This window comes from Rhynchophorus ferrugineus, unplaced genomic scaffold (assembly GCF_030347505.1).
Source record: "Rhynchophorus ferrugineus isolate W39M unplaced genomic scaffold, kcgeb_rfMv2 rfM11, whole genome shotgun sequence".
Classification (NCBI taxonomy): Eukaryota; Metazoa; Arthropoda; class Insecta; order Coleoptera; family Curculionidae; genus Rhynchophorus; species Rhynchophorus ferrugineus.
Genome location: NW_027472590.1, coordinates 3,347,498 through 3,358,332, shown reverse-complemented (window position 1 = coordinate 3,358,332; position 10,835 = coordinate 3,347,498). Strand labels below are relative to the sequence as shown.

At 33.9% G+C, this 10,835-nt stretch overlaps 2 protein-coding genes across 3 annotated transcripts; one reads left to right on the top strand and one right to left on the bottom strand.

Annotated features, from left to right (window-relative positions):
• Positions 1-213: 213 nt before the first annotated feature.
• LOC143205066 (transient receptor potential cation channel protein painless) lies at positions 214-10,522 on the top strand. 2 transcript variants are annotated; one of them, XM_076418079.1, is made up of 7 exons: positions 214-408; positions 1,966-2,347; positions 4,090-4,292; positions 4,351-4,590; positions 5,093-5,340; positions 8,972-9,269; positions 9,320-10,522. In XM_076418079.1, the coding sequence occupies exons 2-7, from the start codon at positions 1,978-1,980 to the stop codon at positions 10,505-10,507; spliced, it is 2,547 nt and encodes an 848-aa protein (XP_076274194.1). In that variant the 5' UTR covers positions 214-408; positions 1,966-1,977; the 3' UTR covers positions 10,508-10,522. The 2 variants fall into 2 exon arrangements, with proteins under 2 accessions (XP_076274194.1, XP_076274195.1); XM_076418080.1 differs by having other exon boundaries at positions 232-408; positions 2,015-2,347.
• On the bottom strand, positions 7,384-8,176 carry LOC143205088 (uncharacterized). Its single transcript, XM_076418164.1, has 3 exons — positions 7,940-8,176; positions 7,801-7,881; positions 7,384-7,743 (listed from the first exon to the last, which is right to left on the bottom strand). Exons 1-3 carry the CDS (start codon positions 8,051-8,053, stop codon positions 7,504-7,506), a joined length of 435 nt encoding a protein of 144 aa, XP_076274279.1. The 5' UTR covers positions 8,054-8,176; the 3' UTR covers positions 7,384-7,503.
• Positions 10,523-10,835: the final 313 nt, after the last annotated feature.

Below are 10,835 nucleotides of genomic sequence, written 5' to 3'. Positions count from 1 at the left end.
GCGGGAACTACCGAATGTTTTTTGAGCTTATTTAGACTCTAAAATGTTACTGTACGGGTATTTTTTATCGCATCTGTCTCCTTCACAAAAGAATACCCACATATATCTATATAAAATTTTTCGAATTTAATGAGCAATTGCGGATGTGGTCGAGTCGATAAATATATAATGTGATAAATAATTAAATTCCAACTGTGTTTTAACAAGTCCTCTGACTGAGATTAATATGTTAATTCGGTTGGTGTCTATGAACCGGCGAGTACATTTCATGTCTTAGATTTGTGAAGGGGGTCTAATTACTAATAGTGAGCTCTGGGGCAATGTTTTGTCCAGTTTAATTAGTGGTTACTTAAAATTGGTTATATAGAAACCTGTAAAGAACATATTCTCATTGGTCGTCTATTTCACGTGAGTACCCTATAATGTCACACTTATTGTCAATAAATTTAATTTATTAAATGACATTATATAAAAATATAAATGAAAAATATACAAAGATGTAAATAATATAAGTATATAAAAGATAAAAAACTAATATAACAGGTCAATTGAAAAGTCCCCGGCCTACTACTCTTCATTCGACGAAAATTTCTTCCCAGGGAGCACTCTTTTGAGATTGGAGAACAGGAAATAGTCGCTGGGGGCCAGATCTGAAGAATACGGTGGATGAGGAAGCAATTCAAAGCCAAATTCATGGATTTTTGCCATAATTTTCACTGATTTATGACACGGTGCATTGTCTTGGTGAAGCAGCACTTCCTTTTTCTTCAAATGTGGCCGTTTTTCGTCGATTTCGTCCTTAAAACGGTCCAATAACTCTATATAATAGTCGCAGTAGTCGATGGTCCTTCTTTTTTAAAGGTACTCAATGAAAATTATTCCATACGCATCCCAAAATACAGACGCCATAACCTTGCCAGCCGACTGTTGTGTTTTCCCACGCTTTGGAACGGGTTCATCGTGTGCAGTCCACTCGGCTGACTGGAGGTTGGACTTCGGAGTGAAATGATGGAGCTGATGTTTCATCCATCAAATTTGCTTCACTCAAAAACAAATTTTTCACAAATTAGTGATCCGACAGCTGTCAAATATATACACGCATCTTTTGAGAGTTAAGGCTAACTAAAAAACATATGGATTTAATTCTAGTAGCGCCATCTATGTATCAGGCCGGGAACTTTTAGATTGACCTGTTAAGTACACATAATAAAAATAGAGAAATACGAGTACATAAGTATAAATGAGACAAAATCCAGCTCAGTATAATCAAGATATTCTACAAGTAGCAGTCAACAAGATCGTCAAATGGTCTAAAGACTAGAAAATAGAGCTAATAGCTCCAAATCTGTCCATATTAATTTTGGGTAAAGGCGAAATGCGAAAATCCTAATTATATCACAACGTGGATAACTGAATTTCTCAACCAGAATCAGTTATAATACCTTAGAATATACCACGATATTGATTTAAATTGGAAACATCATGTTAAACCAAAAGCATAGCAGATTTAATTCAAAGTCAAGCAACTGTACTGGTTAGTCGGAAGATACACTTAACTTGACCTAAAGTCAAAGAGATTGGTTAATTAGTCTATCACAAAGCCAATTTGGATTTATGGGATGGAAATATGGGGCAGCACTAAAACATCAAACCAACTCGTAATCTAATGCACCGAAAACAAAGTCCTTCGATCAATTATAAACTCTTATCGCTACGTAACCAACGAAGAGCTGCACGATGACTTCGAAATAAAATGGATATACGAAATGATCCAAGATTTTGCTTTAAAACATGAAATAAGATTGCTAAATCGCAGTAATTGTATTAAATGTATTAAACATATCTAATATAAAATGTAATTAATGAAAAAAATTGTTTGCCGATGTATTAATATGTTTAAAATATTGACATATCCGCAGTTTAATATATTGTCATCATTTTCACCTATTATGGAATTTTATTTAGGTTTTCTCGAATATGGACTCAGATAATCAACACGAAATCGAAATTACAGTAATCGAGGAACACATTTCCATCAAGGATGTGCTACTGAAAACCATCTTGGACAATGATGTTGGGAAGCTTGAGAAGATTCTCCGAGACCATCCCCATCTTTTGGATTACCGTTATGAGGATCAATCCAACAATACTCCACTACTCGTAGCTTGCTCAAGTCCTAAAGTCAGTGTGGAAATCGTTGAGGTTATACTAGATCAAGGGGCAGACATAACTCAAACAAACACAGAGGGTTGGCAAGCTCTGCATTGTGCTGCCAAGAGAGGACGATTCGATATTTTGGAGCTGATACTTATGAGGAATAGTGATATCGTAAATAATCTAGCTGAAGGTGAGGCCACGAATAATATTTACTTGTTAACCCAAATTATATAGACAACTACTAAAATGGCGCTAAACTTAGCTGAAGGTGATAACAAATAGTGGCGGCTTATGCACGAGCTGCAGAGCTCTCAAAAAATAAATATGTAATCTCACTAATATACTAAAATATTTTCTATTACTTATTAATAAGAAAATTCCAGTTAGCATTCGCGAATTCTTGTTGTAACAAATGATAAAAAGCTGCAGTGGAACTTTCGGTAGGCTATCGATTCCGCTATTGATATTCGTATCGCTATTATTTATCTGGGCCGCACGAACGTGCTCTGCGAGCTCCTTCAAACGCCCGCTCTGCACTACGCTACCCCCGCGTCTAAAACATTCTAAAACAAGACCGGTATTTAAGTGCCACAAGCATTAAATACATTAATGCTCCGACTTCTTCTCTGTTTGCAGACTTCTGCTTTGTATTATCTTCTTTCCCTGATTGCAACGAATATAATCATTCAAAGACTGACGCTTTTTTGAAGTTGACCGATCTCTTAGCCTGGCATTTAGTCTCTCTTCTTGAAGCTCTGAAACAACTTCATCAAAGTCTTCCTTTGATCTGTTTCTCTCACAATCTTGTGACTCATTATTAACAGTTTCCTCTTCTGGTTTCATTTCTTGAATTGGTACAAATCGTACATCTCTAGACAAAATAATGCTTTGGTCCTTTTCAATCCAAATTCTAAACCTTTCATCACCATTATTTTCTATGAGGCGCCCTTTTTTTTACCAATTTTTCTTCTTTTCTGGCTAGGGATAAGGGCATAATATGTTGAACCAATGCTCTTTAGATGTTTGATTCGCGGCTTCTTTCTATTCCATAATTCGTAAGGACTAACACCACTTACAGATAATTTCCCCGTTATGTTGAGAATATGTACCGCGGTGTTAACTAACTCAGCCTATAATCCTGCTGGAAAGGTCACTTATGGACTGGAATATTTCAAGATCCGGGCCATTTCAACTACAGTTCTATTGTCTCGCTCATAAACTCCATTCTGCTCAGGAGTATAGGGTGCCGTCAACCTTTGTGTGATTCTGTTTTCGCGCAAGATAGATCTATCCTCTCCATTGTCAAACTCCTTTTCATTATCACCTAGCATCAGTTTTACTGGATGTCCCAATGTTTTTGTGTGCCTTAGAAAGTCCTTCAGTGCTTCTTCTTCCTCTTCAAGCTTCTTCTCCTTCTAACGCTTCTTTCCGAATGATTCTTCAAAAGACCCACACACATCTGTTGATATTATTTCACCTGGAGTTTTTGCCATCTCTCTTGTGGTAAACAATGTGCCTTTTCATATGTACATGGTTCACAGATTTCTGCTTCATCTATCTTGACATCAAAACAAAAATCCTTCTTGAGCTTTGCTTTCACATGATGTTTATCTTGATAACCCCATCTCTCATGATACAACTGTAACAGATCCGATTTACCCTTGACAACAAAACATACATCAACTCGATGTTCAGATACTAATGGTTTAATGGCTACTTTGTACAGAGTGCAATTTACTCCACAAAAACCACATAATTTCAACTCACCATGAATTTCTTTCCCAATAAAAAGAAACACCCCTTAGTAAATTTAAGCAACAAAATAAATATCTATTGATACAAAAAATATTATTTATTTTATTTAAGTGCTCATATGCTCATCTAGCCAATCATATATTACATTTTGCTTACTTATATAACCCGATATTTCAGGTTCAAATGCTCTCCATATCCTTGTGCAATATAACGATTGTGATTCAAATGATCTCAGCCGCTGTGCTGAGCTACTTATGCAAAAACATATAAACGCTGCTCAACACGACACTAAAAATCGTTCACCGTTATATTTTGCGAAACTTAATAAGTTGGATAATATCGTAACTATCATTGAAGACTTTTTGCGAACAACAGGAAAGGTAAACGGTTATATATTTAATCCAGATGACCATTCAAATAAGGTGATTAATATTATAGATCACAGAGGAACTTACGCTGGTCCATGAAGATAGGTTGATCGAGTACTTACATAATGGACTTGAAGATGATTTCGTCAACTACTTTGACAGCAATATCGGCGATATAGTGATAGACGTCTATAGACAACTGAATCTTTTAAAATTCTGTGAAGATAATAATTTACCGAAAGTAGCTGCTTATTTACTACAAAGAATCATTGAGACAGCCACAACAGATCATAATGATATTCAGGAAGTGGTAAGGTACAGGAGTTGTACAGTGTGTTGTGAAAAACTGGTCCTGACAAGAAAAAAAGCTTTTGGTGATTTTCTTTAGTAAATAGGATAATAATATTTTTATTGTTCCTTTTTTTTACTAGATATTTACAGATGTGTAAACAATACATAAATGAAGAAAATGTTATATCTGAATCGAAATCTGAATATTCTGAATTCCGACAAAAAGAAAATACTTCATCCCGACAGTTTTTATTAATTAAATTACAATTTTTTTAACAATATTAAAAATCGAAATTATAGTTTACCTTGTACCATAGAGGTGTATAGAAAAGGCTCACAACAAATTTCCAGTTATAATTGAAATTAGAAATAGTTGCTGAGTGCTAAATATAGGGAGTATGATGGATCCGAAATTGGTAATTCGTATATACCATTATAGCTATTTCTTGTCCAGAACAGATACTTATCGTATAGATTTAATAGCGATAATGATGATGTAATAGTTTTTCAATCGATTTTAGATTGAATTAGCCACTAAAAAACCCCATAACAAGCTGATATTAAAATTACTTGAACTGGGTGCGAATGTATCGACGACTATGCTGATCACTTGTTTGAAAAGCATCAATAATACTACCGATAAATACCGAGAATGTTACGATATTTTAATATCGCATATAAAGAAGCAGTGTCTGGATGATACAGACATATATTTATTGCTTAATGGTCAGGATGGACTGGGAAATACTCCACTACACTATGCAGTTAGGTGAGTACTATATTTTTAAACTATAGTCTTTACAAAATAGGAGTAATCACACGTCATCTGAATTTATGACAGTAGAGCATCACATTTTTGCTGTAATGTTTAGTTTTTGTTCCCTTTGTTGCTGTGTTTTTATCAAGTCATTCTTTTGTACATTTTTCTTAATAAAGTTAGATTTAATCCCTGTATTCTCTCTAATCGATTTGTCGTATCTTCAACACGATTAGTATTCATTATATTCTTGTACATTTTAACCAAATCCTCATTACACCTTGAACAATTACACACATAAATCTGTCATATTCTACAATACAATTTTCTACAGTTATCCTGTTTTGGTATTATCAGTATTGGATCATAACCCAATTTTGAGTCACTGCCTTGTGTTCACAACTTGACCATTTGTCAATTTCTTCTTCAGTATGTCTGATGGAGTTCATCCAAAACGAAGGATGTTATCGTAGAAAATCCTTTTCACATATATTATACCTATCCCTTCTCAGGCTTTTTTCTAAAAAGATAAATTACATAAAACGCAATTAAACACTTCATTTATATTTACCAACCAACGATTTGAAATACTTATTCTTTAACACACTACACTACACTCTTTAACATGGTAAATTGAAAACTTAATTTGTGTTTTGCAAGCCACCCCTTAATTACAGCCTTTGTCGACCACTTGTTGGGGTATTTCTGTTGTATTTCTGTTTTTAGCATGAAAAACAATAAATCTGTAATGAATTATTAAAAATATAAGGATTCCCAAAATCTAATCAAAATTTATTCTAGTATTTAGCTTTTTTTCTCATCTTTTGTTATCTTTACACCGTTTTTTATTAGCATCTTGATAAGGGTGGCCTACTGTCCCATATTGAAATAACTTTGTCTATACACAAATTGAAGAAATGAATCTTCCTTAATTTTATTATATGCTTGTAATAAGTGCATTCTTTTAATAGCTATCCCTGGAAGTTACAGAGGCCTCTTCCTGGGTTATCGTAACATTATTTAAATCTTATGTTTTCGAACAGTCTTTGAAGGGATGACTAAAGGGACATCTCTAAGTTTTTTATGGATATTTTTTATTAGCGGTTATCTCTGAAATAATTGTAATAAATAAATATATATAGTGAAAAAACTATTCACTCCTTTTATACATTTAAGTATGTAGACACATTCTTTTCGGCGAATCCAAAATTACATTGTTTTTTTTTTTGAAGATTTTGAGATATGTTGGTTTATATTGACGCTATTACCGTCGCAAGAATGAAATATATTATACAGAAGAATGGCATGAAGGCAGACAGTGATTTGAACAAGTTGTTTGAAAAGATTAATTCTTTTGATAAGAAACAGACACTCTTATGGAAATGTTAATAAAATAACTTAAATTTATTTTATTTCATGTCTAATTTTGTAAGAATATTTGCATTAACTGTTTTTATACATTTCATATTTTTAAATATGTACACACATTGTTTTCGGTAAATCCAAAATTAGAGGTGAGTTCACTGCTATTTTGGATGACTATAGAGTCTATTCAAAATTTATTTGTTTAGTCTATTCAAAGTTTTTTTAGTAATGTGTCATGGATATTTGCAACGTCAAAACATTGCAATGTTGCCGCATCAACTCTGACTTTTCGTTCAGTTTAGCTTGGACATACGAGAAAATCCTTGATTTTGTTGCCTTCGATGGTGTGTTTACTTGTCAAGTCATCTTGGTATCACTGTATATTTTATTTCTTCTGCTACTATCTGTATACACCATTCTTCATAAAATTAAACATAGAATTCTGTCTAATGAATTTTCCATTTCTACAAAACAGTTATGATTGTACTACAAACAGTATTGATTATTTCCTCATACGTTCTAAACTAATGCTCATGTTTTATTTTGAACACATACAATCATATCTGTGCACAAAAATCTTTCACGCCCTACAATACCATTTTCTATAGTTATATTCAATTAAATATGTGCATACCTTTAGTTGTATCCACTCTCATCTCTCTGTCTCAGGAATTTCCGGCATTGCATAGCATTATTTCATATCCTGAAAGTTTCCTTCAGTCAATTTATCTTTACGACTCACTGTCCAATTCAATCACTAAACTGTTAATTTCTAATCTGTCTAAAGCATGTTCACGATTCCACCATTTATCAATTACTTCCTCTGTATGTCTTATCGAGTTCATCCGAACCGAAGGTGTTATGGTTGACAATGTTTCCTTCCACATATCCAAACAGTTGTCCTGGAAGTTCCATTAAACCTCTTCGAGGGTTAACTTTACACCATTTAAACCCTATGCTCTGTAACAGTGTATCAAAGGATGTCTTACATCCTTCAAAAAGCTGCATGTCCCTAATTCTTTTATGTATACTTTCCAGACAGCCAATTTTCTGTAAAATAATTTTATTAAATTATGTTTATATCGATAAAATAGTTTGTACACTTACTGTTCTTATACATTTCGTATATTTGGTCTCGAATATCAAGATGGTCAAGATGGTCACCCATTTTGTATGTAGACGTGTTTTCTTGGATGAATCTAACATATTATTCTTCATTTCAAAATTGTATTCACCTTATAAATACCTCTCTAACGGAATTTACCAGCAAAAGGGGGCCTTCATTATCTCGTTCCTTTTGGAAATGACCTATTAAAGCCGCAATCAATTTGTGACCCTGAATATCTATTGTTTTCGGCATTTTCAAACAAAGTAATATAATATATTACAGAGCGACTTAAATTTTATCTAAATAATCAAAGGGCTATAATAATGTTTGCCGGTTTATAACTTGTAATAATTATAACTGATATTTTGAATAATTTAGCGCACATCTGATAACCGGACGGCGACAAGCTGTCAGACGTATGTAAAATTCTTGAAAGCAATAGTGAAAGAGGTTTTAACTCTAACCTATAAATTATTGTGGCTGTATAATTAACTGTAGTTTTTAGACTTACTATAATGTTAAATAAATTATATTTCATAATATTTTTGTTCAATTATTTTATTTAGATTAGAATTTTTTGTATGTCTAAATAAAATAATTGAACAAATATAGTATCAGATATAATTTATTTTAACATTATAGTACATCTTAAAGGTACAGTTAATTATTGCTTTCAAGAATTTTGCATACGTCTGACAACCGAGTGACTTTGACAGGCTCATTCGTTTACGTGTTCGAACCAATCAGACAGCATTGTATCTCTCTTTAACTAGAATAAAATGAGGAGGAAAATATAGTCTGATTCTGAAACGAATTTACAAATTGCGGGAGGCAATACATTAAACATCTTGATGACGCATATAAATAAACTTTGAATAGACTATATATCACCTACTTCATCTATAACAATAGCCATTTCTTCGAGTGTTATTGAATTAAACCTTCTGGCGTGCTTATGGGCGTGTGTTTTGTTTAATCTGATGACGATATTATAGCTGTCAGATGCCATATTCCAAAAGTTTGTAGTTCTTGTGCAAGAGTTCGCTTTACTGGATAATGGTTACCACGGCAATCATTTTCAGTACACGGATGTGGATTCTTAATAATTATAAGTTTACCCTAGTATCCATTAATGCTGATATCAATATGAAGGTGGGTGTTTCATTGCAGAAATGCCGGTCCCGACGTTATCGAGGAACTATTAACCTTGGGTTCGTCCTTGGGTTCCTGCAACAATCTTGGTATAATGCCGATAAAATATATAGATCACGATATTTTACTAAAACACCTGGACAGCTGCATCATCTGCGATAGTACGGACAAGGACTGGGACAAGGAGGACTTGGAGGTGGTGTTTGATTTTCGATCTCTGGTAGCCCCTCGTGTTACACGTCACGAAAGCACCGATAACTTGTCCGGAAACGACGATAACTCAGTAAATGGGCTGGGTTTAAAAGAAGAAACCAAGGTAAAAACGATCACGGCTCGGTACTTAGTTTTAAAAGCCCTCTGTTGCAGGTTATCTATTTCATGAGTCAGAATATAAAAATGAGGTATTTGTTAAAACATCCCGTGATAACCAGCTGTTTGTTTGCGAAATGGTGGAAGGCTCGCTACATCTGTTGGTTGAATTTATCTCTTTACTTGACCTTTTACGCGGCCCTCTCCGAATATATTGTATTTCATTATGCCGATTTACCAAAAGATATGTTGGTACAGTTGTATTCGGCTGGCGTTTCATATACAATTTTGTGTATAACGTTGGTATTACTGTACTTCAGGGAGTTGTTCCAGTTGACAGCGGCCCCGAAGAATTACTGGAGACGTTTCGAGAATTATATCGAAATCACCTTGATCGTCACTGCTACCATAATAGTTTCCTATGAATTTCCCACTAGTACAAAACGACAGATGTCAGCCATCATGGTCTTGCTGGCATCCCTCGAGGTGGTACTCATTTCCGGTCAGCTTCCGTTCTTTTCCCTCTACGTTACAATGCTCAAAACAGTATCGGTTAATTTTTTTAAGATGTTTATCTGGTATTTCAATATCGTATCCGCGTTCGCGCTGAGCTTCTTCATCCTCTTCACCCCGTTACCATCTGAAGCCGACAATACTTTCTTCGACACTCCTTATCGATCGATTTTCAAGACCATTATCATGATGACGGGCGAATTCGATGCCAGCAATATAAACTTCAAAGCTTTTCCTATAACGAGTGTGATAATATTCACAACCTTCGTGTTTATGATTGCCATTATTCTGTTGAACTTACTCAGCGGTTTGGCCATCAGTGACACGCAGATGTTAAGGAACGAAGCCGAAATTCTCAGTTATATCGCCAAAGCCAATTACATCTACTATATGGAGAGTTTGTTGTGTCCCGATGGCCTACCCATATATTTATTCCAAAAGTTCGATAAATACGTCTGCTCTCTGTCGAAATTTAGCATAATGTCTTGGATTATGAAACATCTTTTTGTTACAAACCGTCAACTGATAGTATACCCGAACGATACTATATTTTCCGCCCTGACGCATATGAGGAACATGTTGCTCTATCTCGACAGTGAAACAGTAACAAGAACGAAAGATATAATACAGAAGAGGACCAAAGAGGAGGAGTGCGATTTGAAGAAATTCTTTGAAAAGATTGATTCTTTTGATAAAAAAATTGACACACTTTTGGAAATGTTAATAAAATAGCCTAAATTTGTTTTATTTTATATTCAATTATTTAGAAAAATCACAACCTTTTTTGTGTAGAAAGTGTATGTATTTTAGGAAATTTTAACAAAACTGCATTTCAAGCACTTGACGTAAAAGATAACAGAATATTTTATCAGTTAGAATATGAATCGCTATATTGACATACCACTCTATTTATACGATTTAGATCCAAATGATTATAGATTATATATAAAATATGTGTTTGGATCGAAATATATTTGACAAAATGATACAGTGAAATGAAATATGGAATAAACAAAATAATAATCAGTTATAATACGTTTATTTATAACGTTACGTAGGA

What these genes read in the sequence shown, in the direction of transcription:
- LOC143205066 (XM_076418079.1), top strand. Translation starts at nt 1,978, where the DNA reads ATGGACTCAGATAATCAACACGAAATCGAAATTACAGTAATCGAGGAA. An exon ending in CCACTACACTATGCAGTTAG is followed by an intron (nt 5,341 to 8,971) that starts GTGAGTACTATA and finishes GTTTCATTGCAG; the next exon opens with AAATGCCGGTCCCGACGTTA. An exon ending in GTTTAAAAGAAGAAACCAAG is followed by an intron (nt 9,270 to 9,319) that starts GTAAAAACGATC and finishes CCTCTGTTGCAG; the next exon opens with GTTATCTATTTCATGAGTCA.
- LOC143205088 (XM_076418164.1), bottom strand. Translation starts at nt 8,053, where the DNA reads ATGCCGAAAACAATAGATATTCAGGGTCACAAATTGATTGCGGCTTTA. An exon ending in TGGTAAATTCCGTTAGAGAG is followed by an intron (nt 7,882 to 7,939) that starts GTATTTATAAGG and finishes GATTCATCCAAG; the next exon opens with AAAACACGTCTACATACAAA. An exon ending in ATACGAAATGTATAAGAACA is followed by an intron (nt 7,744 to 7,800) that starts GTAAGTGTACAA and finishes ATTATTTTACAG; the next exon opens with AAAATTGGCTGTCTGGAAAG.